This window comes from Bipolaris maydis, assembly GCF_028858645.1.
Source record: "Bipolaris maydis strain C4 unplaced genomic scaffold PSV08scaffold_14, whole genome shotgun sequence".
Taxonomy (NCBI): domain Eukaryota; kingdom Fungi; phylum Ascomycota; class Dothideomycetes; order Pleosporales; family Pleosporaceae; genus Bipolaris; species Bipolaris maydis.
The window spans coordinates 1,357,638-1,385,597 of NW_027093870.1; the positions used below are offsets into that span (position 1 = coordinate 1,357,638).

At 48.5% G+C, this 27,960-nt stretch overlaps 13 protein-coding genes across 13 annotated transcripts; 7 read left to right on the forward strand and 6 right to left on the reverse strand.

The window, feature by feature from the left end:
* Positions 1–81: 81 nt before the first annotated feature.
* Positions 82–1,521, forward strand: PSV08DRAFT_230028 (uncharacterized protein; the record flags this gene model as incomplete). The annotated part of the gene is made up of 2 exons (XM_014218859.1): positions 82–1,190; positions 1,233–1,521. The coding sequence occupies 2 exons, from the start codon at positions 82–84 to the stop codon at positions 1,519–1,521; spliced, it is 1,398 nt and encodes a 465-aa protein (XP_014074334.1).
* A 59-nt stretch (positions 1,522–1,580) lies between these two features.
* PSV08DRAFT_355782 (uncharacterized protein) lies at positions 1,581–1,955 on the reverse strand (the record flags this gene model as incomplete). The annotated part of the gene is made up of 1 exon (XM_014218860.1): positions 1,581–1,955. The coding sequence occupies one exon, from the start codon at positions 1,953–1,955 to the stop codon at positions 1,581–1,583; it is 375 nt and encodes a 124-aa protein (XP_014074335.1).
* Positions 1,956–2,626: 671 nt separating this feature from the next.
* Positions 2,627–4,046, reverse strand: PSV08DRAFT_380876 (uncharacterized protein; the record flags this gene model as incomplete). The annotated part of the gene is made up of 5 exons (XM_014218861.2): positions 3,920–4,046; positions 3,546–3,831; positions 3,314–3,494; positions 3,004–3,125; positions 2,627–2,950 (listed from the first exon to the last, which is right to left on the reverse strand). The coding sequence occupies exons 1-5, from the start codon at positions 4,009–4,011 to the stop codon at positions 2,627–2,629; spliced, it is 1,005 nt and encodes a 334-aa protein (XP_014074336.1). The 5' UTR covers positions 4,012–4,046.
* A 2,237-nt stretch (positions 4,047–6,283) lies between these two features.
* Positions 6,284–7,373, reverse strand: PSV08DRAFT_374117 (uncharacterized protein; the record flags this gene model as incomplete). Its single annotated transcript, XM_014218863.1, has 2 exons — positions 6,284–6,528; positions 6,590–7,373. 2 exons carry the CDS (start codon positions 7,371–7,373, stop codon positions 6,284–6,286), a joined length of 1,029 nt encoding a protein of 342 aa, XP_014074338.1.
* A 515-nt stretch (positions 7,374–7,888) lies between these two features.
* PSV08DRAFT_374118 (uncharacterized protein) lies at positions 7,889–9,369 on the forward strand (the record flags this gene model as incomplete). The annotated part of the gene is made up of 5 exons (XM_014218864.1): positions 7,889–8,031; positions 8,214–8,256; positions 8,306–8,774; positions 8,888–9,039; positions 9,148–9,369. The coding sequence occupies 5 exons, from the start codon at positions 7,889–7,891 to the stop codon at positions 9,367–9,369; spliced, it is 1,029 nt and encodes a 342-aa protein (XP_014074339.1).
* A 755-nt stretch (positions 9,370–10,124) lies between these two features.
* PSV08DRAFT_365568 (calycin-like protein) lies at positions 10,125–10,930 on the forward strand. The gene is made up of 5 exons (XM_066093098.1): positions 10,125–10,184; positions 10,238–10,306; positions 10,363–10,477; positions 10,533–10,615; positions 10,668–10,930. Exons 1-5 carry the CDS (start codon positions 10,164–10,166, stop codon positions 10,845–10,847), a joined length of 468 nt encoding a protein of 155 aa, XP_065948251.1. The 5' UTR covers positions 10,125–10,163; the 3' UTR covers positions 10,848–10,930.
* A 454-nt stretch (positions 10,931–11,384) lies between these two features.
* PSV08DRAFT_187336 (uncharacterized protein) lies at positions 11,385–13,419 on the forward strand (the record flags this gene model as incomplete). The annotated part of the gene is made up of 3 exons (XM_014218866.1): positions 11,385–11,620; positions 12,174–12,355; positions 12,413–13,419. The coding sequence occupies 3 exons, from the start codon at positions 11,385–11,387 to the stop codon at positions 13,417–13,419; spliced, it is 1,425 nt and encodes a 474-aa protein (XP_014074341.1).
* Positions 13,420–14,426: 1,007 nt separating this feature from the next.
* PSV08DRAFT_251324 (uncharacterized protein) lies at positions 14,427–14,735 on the forward strand (the record flags this gene model as incomplete). The annotated part of the gene is made up of 1 exon (XM_014218867.2): positions 14,427–14,735. One exon carries the CDS (start codon positions 14,427–14,429, stop codon positions 14,733–14,735), a length of 309 nt encoding a protein of 102 aa, XP_014074342.2.
* Positions 14,736–14,950: 215 nt separating this feature from the next.
* On the reverse strand, positions 14,951–16,432 carry PSV08DRAFT_187832 (uncharacterized protein; the record flags this gene model as incomplete). The annotated part of the gene is made up of 5 exons (XM_014218868.1): positions 14,951–15,082; positions 15,177–15,213; positions 15,339–15,696; positions 15,730–16,001; positions 16,062–16,432. 5 exons carry the CDS (start codon positions 16,430–16,432, stop codon positions 14,951–14,953), a joined length of 1,170 nt encoding a protein of 389 aa, XP_014074343.1.
* A 242-nt stretch (positions 16,433–16,674) lies between these two features.
* Positions 16,675–18,460, forward strand: PSV08DRAFT_374123 (uncharacterized protein; the record flags this gene model as incomplete). Its single annotated transcript, XM_014218869.1, has 8 exons — positions 16,675–17,011; positions 17,253–17,361; positions 17,461–17,503; positions 17,586–17,660; positions 17,725–17,804; positions 17,863–17,938; positions 17,995–18,022; positions 18,264–18,460. The coding sequence occupies 8 exons, from the start codon at positions 16,675–16,677 to the stop codon at positions 18,458–18,460; spliced, it is 945 nt and encodes a 314-aa protein (XP_014074344.1).
* Positions 18,461–19,254: 794 nt separating this feature from the next.
* On the reverse strand, positions 19,255–21,316 carry PSV08DRAFT_230031 (fungal-specific transcription factor domain-containing protein; the record flags this gene model as incomplete). The annotated part of the gene is made up of 3 exons (XM_014218870.1): positions 19,255–20,151; positions 20,226–20,813; positions 20,924–21,316. 3 exons carry the CDS (start codon positions 21,314–21,316, stop codon positions 19,255–19,257), a joined length of 1,878 nt encoding a protein of 625 aa, XP_014074345.1.
* A 1,523-nt stretch (positions 21,317–22,839) lies between these two features.
* On the forward strand, positions 22,840–25,062 carry PSV08DRAFT_187332 (uncharacterized protein; the record flags this gene model as incomplete). The annotated part of the gene is made up of 7 exons (XM_014218871.2): positions 22,840–22,854; positions 22,913–23,039; positions 23,102–23,679; positions 23,790–23,935; positions 23,970–24,047; positions 24,139–24,348; positions 24,372–25,062. The coding sequence occupies 7 exons, from the start codon at positions 22,840–22,842 to the stop codon at positions 25,060–25,062; spliced, it is 1,845 nt and encodes a 614-aa protein (XP_014074346.2).
* Positions 25,063–25,440: 378 nt separating this feature from the next.
* PSV08DRAFT_404957 (uncharacterized protein) lies at positions 25,441–27,646 on the reverse strand (the record flags this gene model as incomplete). The annotated part of the gene is made up of 2 exons (XM_014218872.1): positions 25,441–27,035; positions 27,087–27,646. 2 exons carry the CDS (start codon positions 27,644–27,646, stop codon positions 25,535–25,537), a joined length of 2,061 nt encoding a protein of 686 aa, XP_014074347.1. The 3' UTR covers positions 25,441–25,534.
* Positions 27,647–27,960: the final 314 nt, after the last annotated feature.

Consider the following 27,960-nt stretch of genomic DNA (forward strand, 5'->3'; position numbering starts at 1 on the left):
TGAACAGCAGGACACAGCAACGACCTTCCATTCTCAAACCAATCAACTCCTCAACATCCTTTGCAAATCGGAATCGTCAGCATGGCTCCTTCACTCATCAACACTGAGCTTGACCAGTTCGTCGAAGCTGACGACTTGCGAAACGCATTTGTATTATCGCTGTCATCAATGTATAAAAAAGAGGTGCCGCTGTATGGAGACCTGATCAGGCTTGTCACCGCTGTGAATAGAGAGACGCTGGAAACCTCTGCCAATCCTAAGATAGAGGCTCTGCAGCATGGCGGTGTCGCTAAAGAGAGATTGGATATTGAAAGGCATGGCGCTATCCGTTTGGGAACTCCTCACGAGCTGCGGACAGTTAAGCGCATGTGTGCCGTCCTCGGCATGTACCCAATCGGTTACTACGATTTGTCGCCAGCAGGATTGCCGATGCACGCAACGTGCTTCCGTCCTAAGACGAAGCCTGCCCTGACGAAAAATCCATTTCGTATTTTCACCTCCCTGCTCAGACCAGAGTTGATACATGACGGAGAGGCAAAAGACATGGCGCTCGAGCTATTAAGTCGTCGGTCCATCTTCAGTGACGAGCTCATTGGGATGATTGAAGAGGCGGAAGGGCAAGGGGGTAGACTTCAGGCTCGGCATGCAGAGCCGTTCGTGCGGGAAGCAATGAAGACTTTTGGTTGGCAGCCGGTCGCCGCAGCTTCAAGAGAGGTGTATTCAAAGCTTCAAAGTGCGCATCCGATCCTGGCTGATATTGCTTGTTTCCACAGCGCTCACATCAATCATCTTACCCCAAGGACTCTTGATATATCAGTAGCGCAGCAACGAATGAAAGATGAAGGCATGGCGGCAAAGGCAAACATCGAGGGACCGCCTGCACGGTCATGTCCAATATTGCTACGCCAAACAAGCTTTCTTGCCCTGGAAGAACCAATATCATTCCTAGCATCTGATGGTTTATTGCAGTCGGGGTCGCACAAGGCTCGATTCGGCGAGATTGAGGAACGTGGTGCGGCTGTAACGCTGAAAGGGAGAATATTATATGACGCCCTGTTAGAGAAGACACAGCAAGCAATGGACGAAGATGGCAGCAAAGAGCTAGAAACCGTCCTTGCAAAGAATTTCGAGGAATTCCCCGACAATTGGATTGACCTTCGTAGGGAAGGTCTAGTGTACTTCGAATACCGGTGTTTGGAAGGAGGGTTGAAAATAAGATCCCAAAGCCATAGCATTGAGGGTCTGATCAAGGATGGTATAGTAGAGGCAACTCCAATTACGTACGAAGACTTTCTGCCCATGTCTGCTGCAGGGATTTTCCAGTCCAATCTTGGATCTCGGATGCCCCCGTCGATGCAATTCAACGGAAGGAATCTGGCTATCGGACAATCTGCCTTAGAGGCAGCTTTGGGCTCTACGATAACTGATATGCATACTCTGTATGAAGAAATACAAACCGCAAGCCTTCGAGAATGCGCCTTGGAGCTGGGATTTACAGAGGATGAGTTCATCGAGGGCTGAAGGTTGCTGTATCGTAGACAAATGCGTCCGCAGAGAGTTGAGGACCGAAATTATCACGTTTATGCGGCATTGAAAGATCCTAGATCCTCAAAAGCAAAATCTGCGGATTGAGAGTTGCGCATGCCTTGTAATAATTCCTCTACAAGCCATTCGCTTTCGTGAGGTACGTCCATGGCTTCCAGACCACCAAACCAATCGTGAGAGAAGATATCTTGGTTTGTTGCGAACCCGGCATTGTCCAAATTAGCTGCTGTAATACCATTTTCATTCGCGGACGAGGACATTTCCGTGCATATCATGTTGATGGTCTTCTGCGACAGAGTCTCAAACGTGTCGCGGTACGCAGTCGCTTGGCTCCATCTTTCTGCGATGACGACAAGCACTGTATTGCATGCCATGCAGGTATTGATAAAAATCGGATGGTCGCGAAGCATTTCGTACGCGGGAGGATTTCCATAAGCAGTAGAGGTATGTCAGACCTCCAACAAAGATGATGTGCAAAGAACCCCAGGTGAACTGAATAGTGGGACTTTGATAAAGTCGTCTGTATACGAGGCATATCTCCCTTGAACGACTTACGCATTTCTCAAAGGCACTCTCGACGCTATCTTCTTCGCCGGGCTGCGGCGGTAGAGTGATATAGTGTCGATACAAGAGCAGAATAGAATGATCATAGGCAAGCTGAAATCGGGAGCAGGATGTCGCCCCTCCAGCACCTGAATTTATCAATCTAGCCATTGTTCGAGCAGGTGCCCGCTGTTCAGATTTATCTCTCTAGCAGGGCGACTGGACGTGCAATGAGCTCTTCATTCTGAGGCACTAGGAAATGGGGAAACTTATAGCATTGAGGAAAGGGATCACTTGCGATAACAGATCAGCCTACATTGCTATAAGAGCTCTTGTCTACGGATATCCAGCCCAACGGCGCGGAATCGCTATTTCCAACAATAATTACAAGCATTACCACATTTGCAACGAGGGAATTGTCGTTTTGTGTTCGGAGTTCCGATACTAACAAAAGGAGACGCCTCTAGGACAAGTTGACTTGGGCTTTTGCAGCCCTTTCCAAGCCGAGTTCAGATTTGCAACTCGTGTGTCTGCTAGCTTAAACTTTCTTCGGGATCTTAGGCAAAATCCCCGCATTCTCAAAGCTCCTATATGTTTCGATCCAAGTCTCGTACGTGTCATCGTATCTCGTCCAACCATATTTCCGAGCCTTGTTCACGGAGCTAATGGACATCCAGGATTTTCCAACAACCCAGTCAAAGAACCACCAAGTACCCCAGTCGAACGCTTCCTTCTTTCCACCATACTTGTCGCAGATAGAGTCCCAGATAGGCTTCTTATCCTTTGCCCACTCGGTCATCGAGAACTCGTTTTCTAGGGCTTGACTCTCTCCGGTCGCTCTCGTGAAGACCGGCTCGGGAACCTATAAACAAGTGTCTCAGCTTGAGGAACAAAGTAGCGGCGAAGGAGTCCCACATCAAGGCCAAAATAACTGCCTATCTTAGGCCAGAAGTACTTCCAGACGAAGACATCCCCGTTTGTATGGTTAAAAGCTTCATTCTGACAGTTATCATGCGTCATGGTAAAGACGGTCAGATCTGCTAGACTCGGTGCGTACGAGTTGTCGTCAGGTAGGTTATATCACAACTTGTTTCCGGGAAATGCAGCCGAATCATTCATCTCTCGGCAGATTAAAAAGTAGAGGGCGGCTGTCAAGGCCTCCGACATGCCATTTTCTGCGTGCCGGGATTAGGATGCTTCTGTGAAGGGGACATCTTCTACTTACTACCGGGCGTGAAACCGATAATGGCGTTCGGGCGAATGATGTTACACGTCCACTTCTTGCCTTCTTGCAACTTGAACAAGATATCTTCTTGTTCAAAATAGAAATTTTCTCCTTTGTTATCATAGCGGGAGATCGCCTCATGACATGGTACCTCTACTGGACCTAGATGGACTCCGTAATGCTACAGTAGGGTCAGAAGCTAGGTCGTATTCAGCAAGGGATTACAAAGTACTTTGCCACCTGTCTGAAGAGAAACTCGCTCAAGATTCTGCCCAGCAACAGTGTCGATGGCAACGAGAAAGGTGCGGAACAGCGGCGTGTTCAAAACCTTCAATTCCTTGAAGTTATCTGCGTGAACGTAAGAGGTGAAAAAAGCATGCGTGACGTCGTAGCATAACGTTTTCATTCGTTTAATGACGTCCTCGACTGGAGATAAAAAATCTATAGACACGAACTCGACGCGAGGATCAACCCAGTAGCTCACAAGTGGGCTTCGAGACGATATGACAATCTTGCTCCTATATCTATCAGTCAAGCCTGCTGAGTATGAGGTGAAGAGAATGCAGCTCTTGCTGACAGCTCAAGAGAGCATGAGAATGTACACACCATTCACTACGTGGCTGACGAATCAGATGCTCGATAAGTGCGTGGCCACTGATGCCATTTGCCCCAGTTATAAGGGCTACCTTGGGAGCCATCGCTAAGCGCGTGGGTACGGGGGTTTGCTTATTCAGTCTTTGTAGTAACGATGATTATTGTCCACAACGCCAGCGTGGGAGTGGCTTAAATAATCACAGATGACGTAGGATGAGCTTATCTCCCGATCAAGTTCCGCAGCCTTTCCGCCTTCGGAGGATGCATTCCGCTGGCTCTATTAGTCATGCAAATAGCCAAAGTGCATCGCGAGGATACAACACGTATCGGACCAAAAATTTCATATTCGAAAACTGATCCACGCGTTGAAGTCACTGGACTATCTAGCTGGCAAAATTTTTGACTTAGCTACTGCTTGACCGCAATCTTAAGAGGACGCGTGTAGACAAGCATGTGGTTAATGACGGTCTCAATGGAAAGGTAGTCCACGCATTTGAGCTAATACGTGTTACGAACTTGAGAAGGGGACGTGACTTACGATAAGGAAGGAAACAAGGATGAAGCTCATTTCAACGGATCTTTAGCTCTACGTCTCACAGGCTTGGCAGGAAGTCTGTAGGACATATCACGTGCGCGTGTTTTAGTACAGTGTCTGTGCGCAATCTGAGCTAAATTAGCCGTTGAGCCACCCGAACATCCAAACAAGAAAATCGTCCCAATCTCTACACAGCACCACTCCATCCTTGTGTACCTGATTCAAGAAGCGATTGAATATCTCAAATTGCGCAAACCAAGACATAAACTCTTATACCGCGAAGTCGCAGAAAACACAGTTCAAACTTGACCGAACGACGTAGTCACGAGGCCACCACAGTGGTACACGCTCAAATGCAGCTCAAGGAGAAGCGCAGCAGCTACTCATCCCAAAACAGGAGCCGGAACTTGCAAATTACACAGGCCGCTGCAAAAGGCGAAATTTATGACCTACAAGAGAAGTGCTGCAAGATTTCCGCAGTGCGATTGCTAAGTAAGAGGTTCCCCAAAATTGGGTTACTCCGTTTCTACAGTCATTCGACAGACTTATCACCAAATGGAGCGCTGCGATCGATCGCAATAAGCAAAAAGCCGACGAAAGCAGCAATTACAGTATCATTTGGCGTAATTTATGCGAAAATGTAAGAATACAACATGGGTGAGTGCAACACATGTGATATGAACGAGAATGTCTTCTTCGTCGACAGGACAATTTGCTCAAAAAGAGTGCACCGCAGCGCTCCAAGAGGGTAAGAGGGAGCGGGTAACGCTGCTGGCTTGCGTATGCGCTTCTCGATAGGCATTATCGCCTGCACTTGTCTACTAGGGCACCTTGGGGATTCGATCGCGCTGGGTCGTTGGCGGCCTTGTGGCCGAACAACACCTAGTTTTCGTCTCTCACTCGCATTAAAGATGAACTAACAACGATGTAAGGCTTGTTTGGCTTCCAAAAGTGCCAATCACTATACTAAAGCGAAAGCGCGTATCGGATGGCGCCTTTTGATCCTTGACGGCAATGGCCTTACACCCGATTTATCGAGTTTTGCGGGCGCAATCGTATCTTAGCCCTCTCTACCCCCAACTCACAGCTTCCAACTGATCAGTGTGATGCTGTCCTCGCCGCTTTAGCGCAATTACACGATACAACTCAACCACCACTCGCAGCGATTGCAAGGCATCATAAACACTACAAAATGCGACGTTTACAGCAAATTTTGCGCGGCGTAAAGCTCTACAATAAGGCAGGATACTACACTAAAGAGGTTCCAGGCCACAGACGTTTGGCCAATGGATGTGGAGGTCGTACTGAAGCGCTTCAATACCAGCACTTCGGAGCAAGATGAGGCTTTAACAATTAGGTATTAGGTTGAAAGCAGAAGCAGCCTTTTTCTTTTTTTAATAAAAAACAAAAGAGCAGCAAGCAGAAGCTGAAAAATTGGCTCAAGAACTTGCCGCTGAGGAGCGTCGCAAGGCGAAGAAAGCGCGGGCTGAACAACTAGGCGCAACGCGACACTGTAATCACACAAAAATTTTGCGATACACCAAACAAGGGCAAGGGAGCAACCCCGCCCAGCACTGCTAAACACCCAATGAAGTGTCGTATCGTTGGAGTTTCAAACCAGGCTGACACTTGCACCGCTTACGACCGCGGTGGAACTGTAGCCTTAGGGACCGTACACACGATGACCTAGCAGTTTCGATATTCTACCATCAGACATGGTAGTATGTGCTTACTTGAGAAAGCTCAAGTACAGACTAAGATGAAGGAACATGAGACTTGGTCCCTCCCCTGCTAACAATCCCACGCCAATGTAGCCGTCACGATCTTGAGGCATCAGTAAACTACTTGCACAACCTAGCAACTCTGGCATCTTCCCCGGACCAAGCTCTGCGAATAAGCTCGCGGATCGAATCCCTTTCGAGTGCTCTTGGGTTCTCATATTGGTTGCTCATAGCAATGTCAGCAGCCCTGTTTATGTCTTCTTCTAGCATGCCTAAATCTCTAAGAGCTCGAGGCGCACCGAGCTTATCTAAGAGCGAATTTAGTGCTAGTATTGCATCGCCTTGAGAGTTAGACAGAGCTGCAGCTAGCTGGGTTATCTGCTGAGGAATGGCAGACGCATTGAAGGAGAATGGGTGTGGAAGCACAATGGTGCGTCTCGGCATGGCTTAATCCAAGTGATCTGCCAAGAGTGTGACAGAGCTTGTGGTGAAGTGCCATTGTGGAACTGCCCAAGCACATGCCGCAGAGCCACGCGCCAAAGCGTGCCTTTTTTCGAGCAGGTTTTGCGGATGGATCTGCCACGATCTGAGGCAACGATTCTGCCAATGATTTGATGCCGGCGTGTGCCCACATGGAAATGATAGGATTGCAGTTCTTTGCGTATATTGCTTCTACCGCGTGCGCCATGGCGTTGATCCCCGACACGGTGCAGGTAGATGGCGGCACACTCATGCTGAGATCCACGTCGTAGATGACGGTCGAGGGGAGTATGCTTGGGCCAGAACGGGTGGTCTTCCGTCCCTCTTGAGTCTCGCCCAGAATTGGAGTCATCTCACTCCAGGAAAATGTAGTAGGGACGGCAAGATGTGGTACGCCTGCGCAGACGGATACTGCTTTCCCTAGTCCAACTACCGAGCCTCCTCCAACTGATATAACGCAGTCGGCTGACATGATTTTGAGACATTGAACTGCGTTTTCCGTCACGACGGTTGGTGTATGCATTATCGCGCCGTTAAATGTACCCGCTAGCTTGATAGTGCTGCCGTGAAGAACCCCAGCGAGTTGGTCGGACAGATTTCTGTGTCGAGCGCTCGAAAGAAGCAGCGGAGCTGCACATTTGAGCATTTCGATCTCTGCCAGAAGCTTGTTGATTAAACCAGAGCCAAAAATCACTCTTCTTGGGCTCGCGGTATATGTGAAGGTGTCCATTATGCTGGAAGTAGGACAGTCAAAAACGACAACGTACTGTCTTGGGAAGTGAACGTTGAAATACCTGGAACGAAACGACAAGGCGTGTCTATGCTCTGCGCGATGCGTGTTGTGAATTCAGTGATAGTTTGTCATCCTCACGAGCTTCTGCAATGAACAAGCTCTATCATTATGTTCGCTTCCTGAGGGTCATTATACTCTGTTAGATTTTCTGCCTCTTACTTCCGGGTTTGATTTCTACTAGCAGTATGTCCCGTGGTTCGTCTTCTGTGCGGTCATTCCGTTCGTGAGGCGGAATCCTGCAAGATTATGTCGCGGCTTCCGTCTGTGGACACGCGTGGTAGTGATTAAGAGACTGACTAATTAATGTACTACTAGGCTTTTGCCTATGCAGATCAGTTTGCCCAGTCAGCGCTTAACGTTCCATGCTCAACAATTTCGGTTCTTGTTTTCAGGGTGCACAGGCACGTCGCCGCTACAGTGTTCGGCCTGGAATTGGTTATTACTAGTGCAATATGAGCTTCACGTGTATCCACGCTAGTCATGTGTTGTTCCTCTGCGATTTGTCGCACGTTACGGAAGCTGGGGCCATCGTTCCGCTCTACTACGCCTCGATGCATACACGCAATCCGTTTATCTTATGTGAATCGTCGCAGCTGTAAGTTCACTTAGTCTGCATGCAACTCTTACTTTCTCTGCTGGACCAACATTCAAACCAAGGCAACAAACAATGGGATCTGATTCAGCTGCGCCAGCAAGTGCTTAGTACTTTGGTTCCACTATCCCATATGCTGAACCACCCTGGGCTCAAGGCAAGCCGAGCCCCTATTACAATGATAGTCACCGACAACTTCGAAGTGCAATGCGAGACTGGGTTGAAAAGGTATGTTACTTGTGATCATGTAGCTGAGGCGATCCTTGACGAGTTGTAGGAGTTAATGCCTGTTCTCGAAGACTGCGAAGCTTCCGCACAGATACCAGATGCGATCTACCAGAAAGCTGCTGTCGCAGGCGTGCTGATGCCAGCGGCTTCTGACGCTTGGATACCTCAGGAATGGCGCGGCAAATATCCTGTCATCGAGGGCATTGCTGCGCATCAGTGGAATGGCTTTCATGACTTCATTTTACACGATGAATTCGGTCGTGTTGGAGGAATCGGATTCGAGAACGGTCTGCTCGGAGGCGCAACACTATGCCTGCCATTATCCAAAAGCACGGCTCGCAGGCCATCAAACAAGCTGTCATCCCAGTCGTGTTATCTGGTCAAGGACGTATCTCGCTTGCAATCACCGAACCAACAGCAGGCTCAGACGTACAAGGCATTCAAACAAACATTCAACCATCCCAGAAAGAAGGTTGCGTTATCATCGAAGGGTCCAAAAAATGGATCACGGGCGGCATGTATGCATCTTTCTTTCTTACCCTGGCGAAAGAGCAATCAGGCGGGTTCACCTTGATCGTGGTTCCGCTCTCAGACAGAGTTTCCAGGAGACACATAACAATGTCTGGATCAGGCACCGCCGGAGCTGCCTTTGTGGAGTTTGACCAGGCGGAAGTTCCCATCCAGATGATTGTTGGTGAGCGTGGGAACAGGCTTAAGTACACGATGTCAGGTTCTGTTCACGAACGACTCTTCATAGGAATGCAAGCATTGCGATGGTCAAGAGTGTGTCTGGAGGATGCGATTGGATATGCTTTAAAACGGGAAACGTTTGGAAAGAAGCTAGTTGACTAGCTTGTGATCTGTTATAAGGTAGCACACATGGCACGGCAGGTAGAGTCTCTTCACAGTTGGTTGGAGAGTCTGATCTACCAATCTGGAGCGCTCTCAAAACCAGATCAAGATCTCATCACGGCAGGTCCCACTGCAACCTTTAAAGCTCACGCTGGGCTGGTCCTCGAGTACATCGTGCGCGAGGCCGTACAAATCGTTGGGGAAATTGGTCTAACAAGAGGTGGTCAGGGTGAAAAACCGAGAGGATCTGGAGGGACGTAAAGGCTATCACTGTGCCAGGTGTTAGTGAGGAAATCTTGCTTGATCTTGGCATCCGACAAGCGCCGAAGGCTTACGCGTTACAGAGTAACCACAAAGCACTGCTATAGAAATCCTTCACGGAAGTTTTGAGAAGACACTCTGTCCGTGTAGGGTAATGTGCAAATGACATTGCTGAGTTTTGTCGTCATGAAAAATAGTGGTAGTGGCAGTGATATACTTAATTTGATAGCTCTCATTTGGTCACTCCCAATGCTTGTCATAACTTGCTTCAAATCGATTCACTAGAAGGTTTTACGTGAATCATAATGCAATTAGAGTAACGGTAAAATTCATCTTCCAGAAAGCGAGTGGCGTGCCTGTATGAACGGTAGCTCTCAATATCGCTGACTCCCAAGTGATCAGACTCGCCCCAGAGGCAGCTGCCGATGCGCTGATGTGCTAATTCTGAATCCTGTCTGACGAGACTGCTGATACTGATTCCGCTAGAGAAGAAAGACTTCACTACGGAACCCAAAAGCGCACGGAACTGACCTCTCGCAGAGGAATAATCAGCTGTGGCGGGGAGCAGCATGGGAACCGTTCCGGCAGCATGTTCCGCGTAGCGGGCCGACCTAGGGCGGGGAGCAGCATGGGTACCGTTCCGGCAGCATGTTCCGCGTAGCGGGCCGACCTAGGCCTATCTTAGTGATAGGCTGTAATGTCTCAATACGCTCGTATATATAGCCTTCGAACCCATATTCACCATCATTTCCTCCAATAATTTTCAGCACCTACACAACGACGCAATACCAAAGATGGGACTCGAAGGAATTTTAGTGCGTCCCTTGTCGTTGGTTTTATAATTCTAGTACTGACTAAATCACGTCAGAACAAGCGTGTGCAGTACACTTACACTCAAGGGCTGGACTGGTCCTTTGAGATATGGTATCGATCAGATGTTCGCTATCTAGCATCCTGGAAAGTCATTTCTAGAGCTAATATGGTGCATCGCAGGACCGTGTAGTCTACCGCGTACGCACTGGCCCATTGGAAGGGCGTGTAAACTACGTTCGTGCCTGGTATCAGGAGATCATTTTGGAGCGTCTCTACAAGGTCTCGTGTCTGGAAGGTGTGTTTCGCAGCGCTGATTGGTCTTTCGCTGCACAGGGCGCTGACTCTCGCAGAAACCGGTACTGTTGTGTCTCAGACGATTGATCTTGAAGAGAAGAAGATTTGGACCTTCGCGGCTTTTTCGAAGGGTCACCATGTATGTGATGATGGTTCTTTCCTTCCATTTGTCGCATTGACAGGCATTGTAGGAGAACCGCGAAATGCTTCGTCACCCAAAGATGACACACCTCGACTCATGGAGAGAGCTTGCCAAGATTGGCATCCAGACGGACAGACATTGCGTGCCACATGAAGGGGTTATTACTCAGGTTTTGGAAGGTCCTGGATCTGATCTTCCTGTCATTGAGGACAGCTGGCCCGTCTTATAACCGACGATTGTCTGATCGGTCACCTAGGTGACCACCGATCCTCAGAAGTGAAGAATAGACTACCTCGGCCAATTGATATACAAACCGTTCTACTTGCATCGTTCACAATTCGACTCTGATAGACAGTCGTAGGTTCCTGCCACGTCCTTGCGTGCTGTAATCAAGGCTACTCGTGTGCATGTTTCATAGGGTTGAAAAGTCATCTTTATTCGTGTCTGCGATAGAAATTGTCACCATTATCGAGGCCCGGTGATCATAACAGAAATCGGGCCGATGTGGTGTTGATGATTATGGCTATGTGAATTGTCGATCGGGTACCACCCCTCCTCAAAGGAAGTTAAACAGCCCCTAGGTGACTGTATTTGGGCTATCACTGTTCGATTTCTTTTGCAGAGAAGGTGGCTCTGTTGGAGAGAGCGAATATCAACAGTACGTGAACGGGAGAGCGAATCCCGAGTGAGAAACTAGCTGACGAAGGAAAGTGGCTGCCTGCGCGGACTGATGTCGAAGCTACTACAGAAAGGTTCAGTCCAAGCAATGACTACCATTCCAAACTTACCCGAGTCGGTGTCACATTCTGCACTGCACGAAAAAGCTGTAAAACCAGACCAAAGTAGTCTAAGGGACATCCCGATCGATGGAGCACGGCCGCTTCGAGTGATAGTGATCGGGGCTGGCTTCTCCGGGATCAATTGCGGAATCCGAATCCCTCAACGACTACGTCATGTTAACCTTACCGTCTATGAGAAAAATGCGGATGTCGGGGGCACTTGGTACGAAAATCGATATCCCGGCTGCGCTTGCGATGTTCCTGGTGCGTAGATCAAAAAGCTGCTGTATGCTCAAGCCTTTCGCAGATTGCTAATCAACAGGACAGCCCACTCGTACCAATTTTCATACGCTCCCAACCACCGCTGGAGCGCTTTCTAAGCTTCCGGTTATGAGATTGAAGATGATTTGAGGAATGTTGCTTGGCGCTTCTCCGCGGCACGCTTCATCAAATGCAATCACAGCGTGAAGGCGTGTGAATGGGACGAACTAAGTTTGAAATGGTCAGTGAGGCCAGCAAGATTGAAAAAATTGCCATAGCACCGGCATGGTGATATCCGCGCAGGCGTGTTCAGGTCGAGGATCAGATCAACAGCCGATTGCTCGAAGATGAGGCTGATGTTATTATATCCGCTCGCGGAACTCTAAACGATTACAAGTGGCCCGATATCCCTGGGCTCCACAGCTTCAGTGGCGATTTGATGCATTCGGCTGCTTGGGATCCAAATTGAGTACACCCTCGACATGGTTGTGATGTCCTGTCTCACCTGTGTACAGTGTTCCGCTCGAAGGCAAGACCATTGGGGTTATTGACGCAGGAAGTAGTGCGATGCAAATTATTCCACAGCTACAAGCATTGCCATCAGCTCAACTAAAAGGCTTTATCCGAAGCAAGACCTGTATCTTGCCGCCTTTCGGTGCCCAATCTATGGAAAAGCTCGGCATGGACGAAGTGAACAGTAAGTAAGCACACAATCAAAGATCCCCGAAGGTGACTAACGATACGACCTGCATAGTCCCGCAGGAGCAACAAGACCGGTTTGAAAGACATCAAGAGGAATACCATGCGTTCCGGAAGAGAATCGAACAAGACGGCAATGGGGTCCATTCCATTACGCACAAGTCATCGGGAGCGCAGAACCATTTGCGACGCCCATGCCAGCTCACAATGACTGATGCTCTTGCTGGACGACCTGACATTGCAGAGGCTGTTATACCACGATTTGCAGTGGGCTGCAGAAGGCTGACTCCCGGTATTGGTTTTCTAGAAGCTCTGAACATGCCTAATGTGGAGTTCGTCGGCACTCATATCGCCAAGGTGGTCCCGTCGGGAATCGTTCTCGAAGACCAGAGGAATATTCAGCTGGATGTTTTGGTGTGCGCTACTGGGTTCAATGCAGCGCACGCGCCCCCTTTCCCGGTCAAAGGATCCCAAGGAAGAGATATGGCCGACAGCTTTAAGCCTTATCCCAAGTCATATCTCAGCATGACTATGCATGGCTTCCCGAACTACTTCATGATACTGGGTCCGAATTCATTGATAGGAACAGGTAGTCTCAGTATGAGGTTGGAATCCCAAACGGACTACATCGTTAAATGCATTCGAAAGATGCAACGCGACAATATCGCCTCGATGGACGTGAAAGCCGACAGAGTCGAACAATTCTCACAGTACATCGACAAGTACTTCAAGCAGACAGTGTGTCTCGACGGGTGCACGAGCTGGTATCTTAACGAAGCTGGTAAAGGTTCTCGCGTCATTGGGCTCTGGCCTGGCAGTTGTCTCCATGCGATGGAAGCTTATCGAGCGCCACGGTGGGAAGACTTTGACTTTGTACACAGCAAAGACGAGGACGGACGTGTATTCAAAGAGCTTAGTTGGCTTGGTAATAGTTATACGCATGCTCAGCGCTTCGGAGACGGGGACCTAGCCTGGTATTTAGAGACAGAGTTTTTGGATGTACCATCCGAGCCGTTGCCTGAGAAAAAGAAGGCCAACACTTTAAGAACCTTTTGCTATTAGATGTAATCCAGATCCTATCTGCACTGCCGCGCTCACTCAATTCTATGGGAGACTGTATTCAACTTTTGCTTGACAAAGCATTCATGCCCTTATTGACGTCTGTGACACGAAGTGCCGCACTGGTGAAGGCCGAGCTGGGTGTGGTCGACTGTTCGTCCAGCTTGCACTTTGACCAAACGGCCGCTCTCTAGTCAATAATACCTTGGCATTGGCATCGAAAGCTACTTTTTCGTCCTCATGATGCTACGGCATTTTGCTGACTAAATGGAGTAACTTCGACCAAGTAGTCATTTCCTCATCGTTCGCAGACACGCCCTGTGCCAGATCTTCACTCTTCCTTTCTTTTTACAATTCTATTTATCCTTTGTATCGGTGGGGTAAATCGCTTTTGTTTTGTTGACGAGTAAAAATTCGTCTAAAAATTACGTGTTCTTTTCGCAATTCCTAACGATCGTGCCCCCGCCGGTGTAGCGGTTATGCCTTCATTCCCGAATCATCCGGATCACTAACGCCTTTACTTGTTACCGAATAAGAAATTTTTGACTTAATGAACTAAATTATATCGAAACCAGCTCTTGGTCCAAACACTGCTTACTTAGTCAAGAAGCCCTTATAAATGGAGTCAATCTGACCAGAAATCGTGTTTGACAAACGGATGATGACAGGAACGCACAATCCTGTCGGTATCACTTCGTGGGCAATACACTCCGCACCACAACATAGCATGACACCTGATATGAGCTTACATACACTCGGCAGGATGCATAGATGACGTGAAGTGCTAGCTCGCTCGGGAATGGAGCATAGGAATGTGTTTCTTAGCGGAAAGGCGCCCTGTTTCCGCCCTTTCAACTGCGGAAAGCCGAGTGCAGGGTTCAACACGGAATCACAAATGTTTCCTCTGCATTCATTCTTAATATTGAACGGACCTTCAATCAAACGAGCAACACATGAGCGCAATCATCTTATAACCAGTTTCCTAAGGATTAAGCACAATTTCCTACAACATGTCACTGCCAGGTGCTGCCCCCGACCTTACTAAGCTCGATTTGCCTCGCGTACCCCCTCGATATAAATTCACAACCGAGTTTCTGTTCAACTTTACCATGCGGTTGCATCCCGAGCAGCCCCCGATGGTCCTCGGCGAAGCGGGGAAGGGATTCATGATGGTGATCTCAGAGCAAGGAACGCAAATTTCTGGGCCCAAGATCAACGGCTGCGTGGCAGCGTACGGCCAAGATTATGTAACAATCCGGCAAGATGGTGTCGGCGAGCATATAGTACGGCCCGTAATGCTTACCGATGACGGTATCTGAATCAAGTTTTGTTACGAAGGATGTAGTGATTGGGGAGGCGATGGGTATGCCAAAGCAGCAGCTGGTGAGATGCCTTCTGGTTCGCGGATTCGATATGCACCGTATATACAGACATCCCACAAGGATTATCTCTGGGTCAATAGACTGCAATGTATCGAGGTCGGGGAGATTTATCCGGAAGAAAGCTACGCTTGCTTCGATGTGTATTCGTTGATCTAGCGATCATGGAAGAACTTGTGGAACTTTCGCGTCTCCCAAAATGAACTTGGCTGGACCACCTCCCTGTCAAAGTTTTCCAAATTTAAAGTACTAGATGCTATGCAAACTTTTGCATCCTTCGATGCCGTCTATACACAAAGAAATGATATCTCTGCCACTCACTCGGTTATGCACTCTTTATCAGAAATTTTGGCAAGAATGAAACCCCGAGTCTTCACTTACACCACTCACGTGAAGTTCCAGTGTCATTGTACCCATGCTGTGTTGTTATTCAGACGCTTACCCTTCACAAATGGAGAACATAGACAACCCTGCTCGAAGAATGACGTTGCATTCCACGAGGCAAGTTAATGCGAGTGCAAAGGTAAGGTATATGATGCTCACAACCCCTCTTGTGGCATGATAACCGCTTTGATAGCTGAGACAGAAGTAACCACGGAGAATGCTTCCTGCACTTGATCGAGCCGGAAGCGGTGTGTAACACAATCAGCGAGAGGAAACAAGCAACAGTTGGTTTCCACAATCCGTGCTGCCTCGTAGTAGTTTTCTGGAGATTCGTAGGTTATCCCGATGATCTTAAGTGCTTTTCGTACTACATCGAACGGCAACAAGGGCACATTACCAGAACCAGCCCAAGTTCCGACAAGAAGATACCGGGCGTTGTGTGCCAGCAAAGTTAGACCTTCTTCAACAACTGCGGCCCTGCCACTATACTCAATTGCAAGCGAAAATCCTTGCGCGCCTAAGAGACTTGCGATGCGCTCTGCTCATTGACCAGCGGTCCCATAGTCCTTAGAGTGAATATCCAGAACTTCGTCGGCTCCAAAACGCTCTGCCATCTCCATGCGAGACTGATTGCCGTCAACACAAATCACCGTCTTCGCTCCCGCCAGGCGTGCAAGCATGATAGAAGCCAGTCCTACAGCGCCGCAACCTTGGACTAGCACGTTGGATCCGCGCTGAATGGGACCGAGATTCTCCAGGCCCTTGAGCATAGTTGGCAAAGCACATCCGAGTGCAATGAATGCATCCAGAGGAACATCAGACCTGACCTTGTAGAAGGCGTTCGTTTTATGCAGCGTGGCAATCTAAGCATAGCTTGCCCACGTCACGGAACCAGTGGCGGCTGAGAATAATGTTCCATTCTTGCATCCTGTCAAATCCCGTTCAATCGTACATTCGTAGCAAGAATGGCAGGGGCGGATGGGGTTCCAATAGACCGCATCGCCAGGCGAGACTTCTATACCAGCATGATCGGTGGTTACGCCCTCGCCAAGGTGAACAATCGTACCGACCCCTTTGTGGCCGAGGATGAATGGCTCCAGATAGACGTCTTGTTCTTCCCATAGATGGATGTCGGTTCCGCAGACACCTGCACGCTGAACTTCAACGTTGACACAGCCTGGAGCTGGAGGCGGAACTCGCTTTTCCCACAGTTCTATAGGTTTCTGAGGTCCCACGACCACTGCGCACTTCATGATGGACAAGATAGTTTCTGTACGTTGATGTCGAACGTGAAATCAAAAAAAGAAGCTTCGCAAGAACATGATTTAAGTGTTATCCTTTATCTAGTCGTCTCCGTTCTAGGAGCATGTCCGTGATTGAGCAGGTTCCGCTGACGGAAACGACCTGCATAAAATTCCGTCGAGTTTTTCTCTCAAAACAAACCAACATGTGCCCTGCCCGCCGACACACCAGTTGATACTCACACAACGTGATAATGTGTACCGAAATGGAAGAACCACACGATGATGCCGTCTGTATTCGACGCCGACATACTGTGCCCGCATCGTGGCCTCGTCATAGCTCTACAGTCACCTCTCCCGATGCTAGTTTGCTTATCATCGTTGATGAATATTCATCTATGGAGCAGCGGGACTCAGACTACGTCGTGGTCTTGACACACGGGACGTCATTCAGCAAAGACTTTTGGAAACCGATTATCGAGTTTTGGTTTCGACCGAATAGCGGCATGCGCGCCTCGAAGGTCCTCGCGCTCGACGCAGTAAACCATGGCGACAGTGCCCTTGCGAACAAACAATACCTGGGAGAACAAGGTCCGTACACTCTCTGACCGTCTAAGTTTATGGCATGCAAGCTGACAGATAGCTGTGTAGTACATTGGCCGGACTGCTCTCGCGACATTCTCCAAGTGCTTTCGTACTTTGGCATAACCCAGAACGTCATTGGTGTTGGCCATTCATTCAGAGGAGGAATACTGTGAGTAACTTATAAGACGCAGAACGCCAGTAGCAGGCTAACAGTTGAATCGTGCTCACGCCTTGACCATGGCACCAGACTTGTTCGCTCAAGTTATCCTGGTTGAACCTATCCTATTCCAGATGGATGAGCAGACCGAGCAGATTGCAAGATTAGCCATGAAGCGAAGAGATTCCTGGGCAAGCCTGTGAGTTACTGGTATCAAATCAGTTTTGCTTCTTCTAAAGTCAATACTGACCCGACTGTCGCTCAGGAGCGATGTCGTCAAATTCTTCAAAACTAGCAGGTCTTTGTCCACGTGGGATGAAGGTCAAATCGAGCGCTATGCGGTAAGTTGGAAGTCGTGGAAGATTATCCCGTCAGGTAAACGGGATATCGTGTGTACTTTTGTCAAGACTGACCTCAGCTTAGCAAGTCGGAACGTATGAAGTCGTTCTGAATGGTCACAAATCTTATCTTTTGAAGACTTCCAAAAATCAAGAAGCAGTAAGGATCAAGATCAAGAGATTTGAGCCTAGCTAATACCTTACATGCAACGTACCTTGCGAAGCCTTTCCCTCACATCCTCGAGAGTCTGCAAGAGTGCAAGGTCACTCAAAGCTTTATACTTGGACGCAACAGCATCGTTCTGTAAGTTCGAAGAGCAGAGAAAAGTTTTTTCTACAGCATGAGCTTATACATGATCAAGAAACCAGAACCATCGAGCACGGTTGATGCAAATGACTACAGGAGACTTCTTCATTTTGGAAGATGTTGGCCATCTGGTGCGACTAATCCAGATAAGCTCTCGTTGTTCAAACAGTTGCTAACTGATTTCCAGATACCAATGGAGAATCCTCATAGACTAGGTAGGAGGGCTGCGGACAGTATTGGGTGTTGACTGACAATACCCAGGACTACTCTTGGAGTCTCAATTGTCCAAATTTGACAGACGGAACCACCATTGTGAGAGGACAGAACCCAGTCGCTTATGAATACATTACGGAGGACGCTTTCAAATGTCATTGCGCCCACCCCAGCCCTGTCGACCGATTAGACAGCCAATCGGACCGAATATTTCTTAGATTACTACTACTTGGCACCCACTAGTGTTTTTGGTGAGCTGTCCACCTGTCGTGAGGTTGTATACAGCCCAATATACTCAGATTTTTGGTGTTTACATATCATCTTCTCGTAACTATACTGATGTGGGCACTGGAGCCTTAGTAGTGCTAAAATCTCCCACTGTAGGCAAGTCTACTGCTGAGACTAGTGCACTTACTGGTGTCCTCTCTCAGAAAATCTAAACAATTAACTGTCGAGCCTGCGAGCGAGGCTATAATCTGACACCTGTACAGGAAACAAGTCGCGCCAGCAGAATCGGAAGCCATCTTGCTCTCACATACTGGTGTCAAAGACGCTGACGTCAAAGACCAGTATGTCGACGAGAGGGCTTCGGATGTCCCCGTAGAATTCATCACAACCGATATTACTGGAAATAGACTGCAGTCGCTTGTCGAAGAGCTGCATAAACTTGTCGACAGCAAAGTCGCTAGATACAAATGCCTCACGGGAGGGCTTTTCATAATTGATGAGATTCCAAGGAAGTATCACACACGAATCACTTCGATGCTAGTTCGTCACAACTGCGATGTGGAAGCTGACATAGCGTTGCAGTGCCTCAGGAAAGATCTTGCGACGAATGCTGCCAGTAATGCCTGCATCGGCAGAAGTCGGGAGTGACAGGAAGGTTAGGTTGTAAATTGTATGGTTTCTACAAGCGTTCAGTCTGGAAATTTGTGGCGGCAGCAGAAAAGGTAAGCAGGCAATTTCGCTCCGATACACTATCTGAGCAATTTGATTGGTTTATGCGTGTTGGCTATCCACAAGATTCTGCGATGGTTTGAGGATCATACTTATGGGATACAGGCTCGAGGTTTAGCATGCTACAACAACAGTAATCACGGATAGCCGAATTCAGGAGTTAAGACTATGAAGCCAGGCGCGGCTCAGATTTGATAGTGTAGTTCAGCCACGAAGCAAGGGACAGCCTTGATTTCTGAGGCTGTGTCTCCGTCCTGATGTGTTTCGTGTGACTCAATTATGCAGTCTCGTATTCCACAGTATTGAAATTGAAGATTGCATCGCCAAGGAGGTCTGGAGGTGCACCATGTACTGCACTCAAAGTCCAATCTGTAGATTGTAAGGTCTGATTCCACGATCCGATGTTTTGATCAAAAGCGGACCCGATATCCACTTCGAAATCGAAGTCAGACACCACTAGCGGTACAGTGTTCTCACGGTCGTCGGACCATTGGTATGTCCCCGATGTGCTCTCGATATCAGGCATGAGGCTGGAGGCAGTATTCTGGGGGCCTTGGTTACCGAGTGCACTATTCTCCTTCCAAGAACTTTGCTGGCCTAAACTATCGCTATTCCGTTGATGAATCTGTTGACTGTGAGACCCACCGAAATGTGACTGACTTCTATAATTTGTTGCACAAGACGAGCCCTCTTCGACAGGTCTGACACTTCCATTCACGGTGCTGCCTGTTGATGGTTGCCAGGACTCTGGGGTCGGTAGAACGCTGTCTGCGAGCGCAATGCCAGGTTTTGTTTCCATGCGAGTGTCAAACACTTTTCTAGCTAAGGTTCGCAATCGCTCAACCGTCCGTGCTGTTCTCCCAGAGACCCAGATCTTTTGACAGAATGTCTGAATCATCCCGATGGCAGATGCAACCAACTGACCATAGTGCTGCTGTCTGAAAAAAGGCTTGCTTGCCACTATGCTAAGCACGATGGACGTGGCGCCTATCAAGTAATGGGCGAAAGGAAAATGATACAGCTGGTATGAATCCATCACCTGTGCGAAGATCTCGATAATAGAACTGGCCAGTGAGATGGCGGTAGCGGAGATATCACCGTTCGCCATCCAGCATCTTGAGTCTTTTCGTGGCTGTAGTGGCCTCAGCATCAATATTCGCAGCCATATGATACGCTATTTCGCACGGGTATCTCTGTCAGCTCGTCTAAACAACTTCAAGCACCCCAACATACAAATTGGGAACGTACCACAAGAATGAGAATCCGCTGCCTACTTTGCCATGGCTGGTCACCTTGCTTGGCTTCACGCAAGCTTTCAACATCACATGCGAGTGTTGGAGGAAGTGTGCTGGACCAGGCAAGGAGTCGTGCCTCGAACTCGGCGAGATGCATGTTGTTACCGAACTTCTTCGTGTCCCCGACATCGTATACTGCGTCACATATCTTTCCAACAAGGTGCGAATAACCGGTCATGACCCGCAAGTAGCTAATGGGCGTAGTCTCGGCGGACTGTGCTGCCTTGAGCGCGTCGCGCATCATTTTCATTGGCTGCTCAGAGGTCTTCTGCTCTTCCATCCAGTCGGTGTGAAGGTCGTGAGGCAGATCGGTATCTACATGGTAGTCGTGAATCAACAATGGCCGCCCAATATCAAGTGCGAGCCGCCGGTCCAAGATGTAAATGGTGTGCCAAACGCGCCTCGCAAGCTCGGATCTGAAGACTGGCATGTTTTCAACGACGGTCTCGCGGTGAATGCCTAAGGTGTGTGCCTGTTGTACGGCCAATCCGACTATCTTGTGGGCAAGCTCATATGCATCGAGACGTATCAAGTACCATGCCTACAGAGACCACAGTCAGTAGGCTAATTCTTCATCAAGTGGTTGGTAGACACATCGATTCTTAAAGTCACGGAGACGCTAGGTTTGTAAAAAGACGCACTGTTGCTTACCATGCAAGTCAAGGTCTGCAGCCGCTCGACTGTCACGTCCGCGTCACGAATCGGGTCAAACAGGGGGCCGACACTCTCAGCTGCAGCAGTGTAAAACTTCCAGCCGCTGGAGCGAAATCCTTCCAATGTAGAAGTCCGCGCCGAATGTGTGCAGCGTCCAAGAGCAAGACAGATCAGCACATGTGCAAGTTCGTCTGCACTAGGTACCACTGTGTCTGCTCGCTCGTAAAGTTGTCTTCGAAAAAGTGTCCAAATGCCTGAGTAGATCGCTTCAAGAGATGGAAGGTGGAAGAATGGGAATAACGGATAGACATGTTCGCAGAAATTGCTGAACATTTCATCCCACTCGTTCTCGTCTGGGGCAAGGTCATGACGCTGAAAAAGCCTCATCATTCGTAACCGAGTGTTGGATGGCGCGGATGCTCTAGAACGACTTCTGTCTGTGTTTAAAGAGTCTTCTTTGGTATCCGCCGCCTTTCTCGAACTTTGTGATGACAGCGGATCCGTTTCAAGGCCTAGCTCAACCTGTTGCAGGGTCTGGTCGATGGAAGTTTCTCCTAGCGTCCGGGCGTAGTTGCCTGATGTCCCATCGACATCGGGTTCGGCCTCTTGAATACCCGGGCTAGGTGTATGATGATGTTGATCAATGTACGCGTTTCCAAGAACATTTTCAGCCGGGACAGGCGGCTCTAGGGCACCATGCGCATGATGTGTAGGTGACTCAAGAGTTTCTTGGATGACCAAGTCTGGACATGGAGGCGTACTGGAGGCGATGGGTTGATGATCAGGGTTACCATGCATAATGTCCACACAGGCACCGGTCGACCTTCCAGCTCGGACGACTTTGTTGTCTCTGTCTGCAGAGTGTCTAATGCTCGGCTTTAGATTGGATCGATCACAGCGCAGCCGCCTCGCTTGACAATGTCCGCAAGGATGCTCGCCGTCGCACTACAACATAGTTGGCAACTCTCCTATACATTTTGGTCAGACAGTGGTGGACTCGACTTACCTTGATCTTGCGCTTTTGACAGAAGTGACTATAGCGAGGCCATCAGCTGGATGGTCATGGCTGTGGGAGGCACCGCTCACGCGGTGGACCACGGCGCGAACAATAGAGGGTACTCACCATGCACTGGGTGCATATTTGGAGCGTTTTGATCGTGTTATCGATCGGGACTGGCGCGAACAAGAGTGAGGCTGTGCGGTGGGAGACGGTTGTGGAGTGTTCAGGGAGGCCATAACTGCTAGGAGGTGGAGCTTCGTCGAATCACTGATTTCGGGAGTGGGAAGGTACATACTTAGTTGAACGAGCTTCTGCGGCCAGACTGGTGTCCAGAGTAACTTGCCAGCTACCCCTCAGTCGGGCTTATTTCGTCGGCCCGAAGCCTAGGACATCAACGCCGCCTTATGGATAGGTCGCCTTAACTATCCTTAGTAGTCACCTAAACCCCGCACACAACCCATCTCAGGGCGCAAAGGTTATTCGACCACGCGATAAGACGTTAAACGACCACGTGGTAAGCAGCGGTCGGCATTAGTGGCGCGCCATCGCAACTGTATAGAGTTAGCACTATAATAAGATAGCTGTAACGGGCCGAACGCCCTTTGGATGAGATCCTCGATGGAATCTTGGTTGACTCGTGAGAGCCTAGGTACTACGCTGAGCACCTAGGCTCCTACTAACTGCTTGACTGGTCCCAAAAGCTGTAGAACCACAAACGTGGTTCATAAGCGAGTGCGCTGCCCCGCATGCGCCTCGTGATTGAGGATTCGCGATATCAGCATCGCTGCTTAGGGTTAGGTTGAAGTGCAAGCTTCTCTCCCATAATGGTGTGGATTGCACTAAAGGCTCAGCTGGCCAGCTAATGGCATATAAAGATCATGTCCTCTCAAGACGCCTCAGCCTCTTTAGTATCATGGATATTCATCATGTTGAATCTTAGTAGTTTTATCGTCTTTTTTTCCTTTATATCATCTTGTGTTCCTCAGAAGGACCCATTGAAGGACTTCTGTTGCATACACGGACATCAAACTACGATAGTCGACCGCCGGCTCTACATAGACGGAGGTCTGATCAATTGGTCGCCTCTCTCAGCAGAATCGATCAACTATACAAGTATGATGCCTGTCAAAGAATTGTACATATGTATTACGTCTTCCCTTACTTATCGCTTCTAGGTGCATGGCTGAGATACGGTGACCTCGATGTAGATAATGAAGGCCTCCCTCAGCAGTACCTCCTAACAAAGAACGAGCCAGTCTCTTCTGTCCAAGGTGGCATACTCTGGCCGGATACCTCGAATAAGGTTGTGTATCTGTACGGCGGCGAGTATGGCAATGATAAGCCTGAAGACTTTATCTTGTGGTATTATGATATCATTTACGATACCTGGAATAGGTCCGATGTGAGAAACGACAGATATACGGCGAGCTTCTTGGGGTATGTCTCTTTTCTACATGTGTATTGCCGAGTGCTGATGACAGAAGGCGCTGGTGTCACAGTGCAGGACAAAGCGAGAAGCTATTATTATGGAGGTTGGTTGACTAACTCTTCTGTCCCTGGATACCAACCTCGCACGGCTCTGAGAAACATGCTGGTCTATGACATGCTCGCGAATTCATTCAAGAACCAATCTGGGCCTGACATAATTCCACGCGCTGAAGGTGTAATGATATATCTACCTGCCGGGGATAGTGGGTTGTTGGTATATTTTGGGGGTATTCAGTTCCCCTACAGCAACGGAACAGCAGAAGCGGTGGGTTCCTTATCCATCAAGCTGCTTTTACGATCACTAATAGGCGCAGCTTCCAATGAATGTACGTCCAAAATAACCTGGAACATCTTTGTTACTTAGGTCTCTCACAGGATATCCTTGTGTACGATATTGGAAATGATCTCTGGTACAAGCAGAAGGCGAGTGGAGTAAGAGTGCCTGAGAATCGGCGAAGATTTTGTGCAGGAGCCGCATGGGCGGATGACCGATCATCTTACAATATATCTGTGGACTTATCGTGTTCTGTAGAAGTATCGCTGATCAGGTCTTAGCTATCTTTACGGCGGTGTATCAGTCGGTGATGGGGTTGGTTTCGGAGACGTATGGATATTGAGCCTCCCGTCCTTCACGTGAATCAAGGTGAGAAAAAATTTCTTCCCAAGGACTACGGCAAAATAAGTGCAGGGACAATTGCTAACTATAGGGAAAGTTCTGGCCCAGAGAAGAAGACGGTGTCGGCGCAACCTTTCCCCACCATTCACTCACATGCGACGTTATCGAGAACTCGCAAATGATCATCATGGGTGGCTCATTTCCCAATATGTCTGCCGAATGCGACGTCCCGGATGTTTACGGACAACATGGTCTGGATCTAGGCAAGGCGAATGCTGATGGAGCGAAATGGGCGTTGTTCAATCCGAATGTGACGCGGTACAAGGTACCTTTGGAGATAGCCCAGACAATAGGGGCGGTGCCACAGGCGGTGCAACTGTGCTCGCTCCGAAAAGTGGATGGGAGGAGAGGGACTTACAGGTACAGTTTCAGCGAGCTTACACGCCGACGAGCAGGACACCCACAAGATACATCCCCACATCAGTGGAGACTTCAACATCAACTTTATCTCCAATTACACCAGGAGGCTCAAGAAAGAACGTTGTTATTGCTGGAGCTGTAGGTGGAGGCGTGGGAGGCTTGTTGCTGGTGATCGCCACAGTCGGCATCTGCTTTTGCTTCCGTCGCCGGAAGAGAATCAAGGAAGGCGAGAGGCACAGTCACTCGGGGCCCCCATCGCAATCGATGGCCCAAATTACTTCTCCAACACCGGCACAGCAGTGCTCATTCCCCTCCCCCGGACTCGCACAGCATACCAATACGCCCCAAAACTCACCGTCGCCGCCCTCGTACCGCCCGTGGTCTGACTACGCACCAAGCTGTCCGACCCTATCAGCAGTTGCCGCGCCACAGGAGGTGTTTACCGTACCGTCTCCACCATTGCAGGAGATGCCTAATGTGAGATCGCCGATAAGCTTCGGTACTCAGCAACAATCAGGAGAACCTTGTACTATAGGCATCGATCCGTATTTCGCACAGCATCCACCTAAGGCAGCTGAGACAGATGGATCGTCAAGATTAGCTGAAGCGTGATGTTCTGACGTTGACCAAACTATAGTGTAGTATGCCTTTCAGCATCAAAGTTTATCTCTAATATTAGTGTAAGCAGTTGAGTGTGTAAGAAGTATTGTCTTCCCATATGTATGATCTTAGGAGCAAGTTTAAATACAGTGTTATTAGTCAGTGGACAACCACGTGACTATACATGGTACTTCTGGGCTTACAATTAGAAAGAAATCAGTATATCTATAAGTCTAACATATAGTTCTTCGATAGAAATCTTATTTCTTATAACTTGAGAGATTTCCTTTATTTACTATTAAAGCTATATCCTAGTACTAGATTAACTAAAAGGCTAAGTAGATATTCATCTGTAAATATTATATTCTATAGTATGGAGCAATACTGTAGATGAATATATTAGATAAAAGTGATATAAGTAAACTAAGTATAGATGATATTTTGAATCATGCCTTATGTTAGCTAGGAGTTGTATTAACAACATTTAGTTGGTGCCTAATCTAAGGTAATCTTGTTGTTCATCCAACATGTATCTAACACGCACATCAAATTTCTTTCCCTGTTCACCCTCAAAATCTCTCAAACGCTTCTGAGTTTCATCATCGAATCCATTGAGTAATGTCGGAATTGCACTCTCCTTCCATACTGGCAACTTCAAGCGTGAGGACTCAAATATGATGAGGATCACGTACAGGGTACCAAATACGAGGATAGTTGCTGGGAAAGCCATATATGCCCAGTCCACATGCACATGTATAACCCACTCCTTGACGGTGCCGTTATGTCTTTTGGGCGACGTGTTTCGAATCTGGTTCGTCAGGCTACTGGCTACGTTTTGGAATGTTTTATTGAGGCTCTCGGAATCCCACAGAGCGTCGACAAAAGGCGGTGAATCTGGGTATGGAAATACAATGAGCGATGCTGGCGTTTTACTATCTCGCCGAGTATAACTGGTGAAAGCTTTCAAGTAGTCAATCGTGCTCCTGATCATTGTATGTGATATATTGACATGCTGGACATCAGTTGCGATGCCTTGGTCCTGCGGGATATCCAACAAAAGGTCATGCCTTTCAAGATTAACTGAAGGGTTATACAGATCATATCCGTCAGCATCAATGTCGTCTTCTTGGCCTGGTTTGAGGGGTCGTATTATCTTGTTGGAGTCAGGGTTTTTGATAGCCCATGATGTTACAACGTGCTCGTGAAGTATGCTGTTCTCACTCTTTGTCTGATATGCGTTTGCACAAAGGTATAGTGCGCACTCGGTTGCAACAGGGTGTGACGATTCCCAGGATACCTTGGCACTGAGCCATTCTTCCGGAGCCTTGATCACCTGGAACGCCATCAAGAGAGTTTGCAAACTTTTGTAACGAAGGGAATGACGGGCGTTGTAAAGAATCTTCACTGTCATGAATGTTCGCGATGTCGTTGCTGCTGTCGCGTATTTGTACCAGTCTCCGTCCTTCACATCTATCCCTAAATTCCAGTTCCTGATTTCTGACTCTGGTAGAGAAAATACGGAGTACGGGGCCTCTATGTCTATGTTGTTAGGCATAGGAACGTTGGTCCCATTTTTTCCAGTTTTTGACGTAAAGGTAAGCGCCGAAGAAACGTCCTGGCATGAGCTGCAGACAGCTGCAGAGACAAAGATTGGCCAGGTGCAATTACCTGTTGGACATGTGAAAGCCACAGGGATCGGAGTGGCGTCCTGGAATCCGCTGTAGATGGAGCTTACAATTCCAAAGTCTGGTCGACTCTGGCTGGCAGTGTATGAAACCATTCCTGATGACGTGTTTTCCCACCCTATAGGACCAGCTGAGAATTCTATGATAGATCCACCTTCCATTTTCAATGTTTGCCCTATTGTAGCAGCGGGATTTGCGCTTGCGTTGTCAAGTTGTCCATAGGTGGATAGGATGGCTTGGAGAAAAGGATCGAACGCAACCGTACCGACTGTCATCAGAGCACCAAGTGCGGCCCAATGTCTGTTAACATGTTAGCCCCAAAATCTTAGATATCAGCCGAAATTCAATTACCGGAAGCGAAGCCAGAACAATAATTTGCTGCTTCCCCACGGCCCCCGACTTGCTCCATCAAATCTTTCAAAGCTACGAATCGTGTCTGGCTTCCTATAAAGCCAATTCCACTTCTGCTGTCCTATACAGGCGCTCAAAGCAAATGCCAGAGTGGTTCTTGAAGTCGTGCCCAGGGTTGAAATGACCGTGTTAAGCGTCAATGCAAATCGCCAGTCCGTAATCGGTTTCTTGTTTTGGCGAGACAGAATAACAATCATAGCACCGATCGAAAGTGCGCTTATAAGCAGCGAAAATATCTCCAACGCCCAAGACTTGAGTACGCTGAGAGGCTGATGAAGCGACCGTGGAGTCCCTGCGCCTCCGCCAGACGGATTCAAATCGCGGGTAGACTTTGTTGTAACTGGAGCTATCCACACTCTCGCTGACTTCTTATCTTCGACAGATGTACTGCTGCTAGATACGAGTGGTTCATTACAGCCCTCATTGTTGTTTGGTATACTATGAGGATTGGTGAAATGTCTTTCGGCTGTATTATCCGGTGCGTTATGATTTCCGTACATAGTGGGGGATGTGAGACTCTCTAACAAGCCGCAATAATGCACTTGCTTTACCGGGAGGCTCTAAATTGGGTGAATATCGAACGGGGTGTCAGGTAGGGACGTTTTTCATTTGTCCGCCTTTCAATGGGGCAGGCTGAGTTAAGTAGTCTCAGCTAGGACCGAATAACCGCCAGAAAAGGTGGTGGCCTAAACGGCTGCATCACAGCCAAGCAGCCCCGCGCTAAAAATAGGCAAACCACAGGTTTTGGCCCCAATCACTCATGATTCTGATACAAGATCCCTGATGATTCTCCGCTGAGCGAAATTTTCATCCA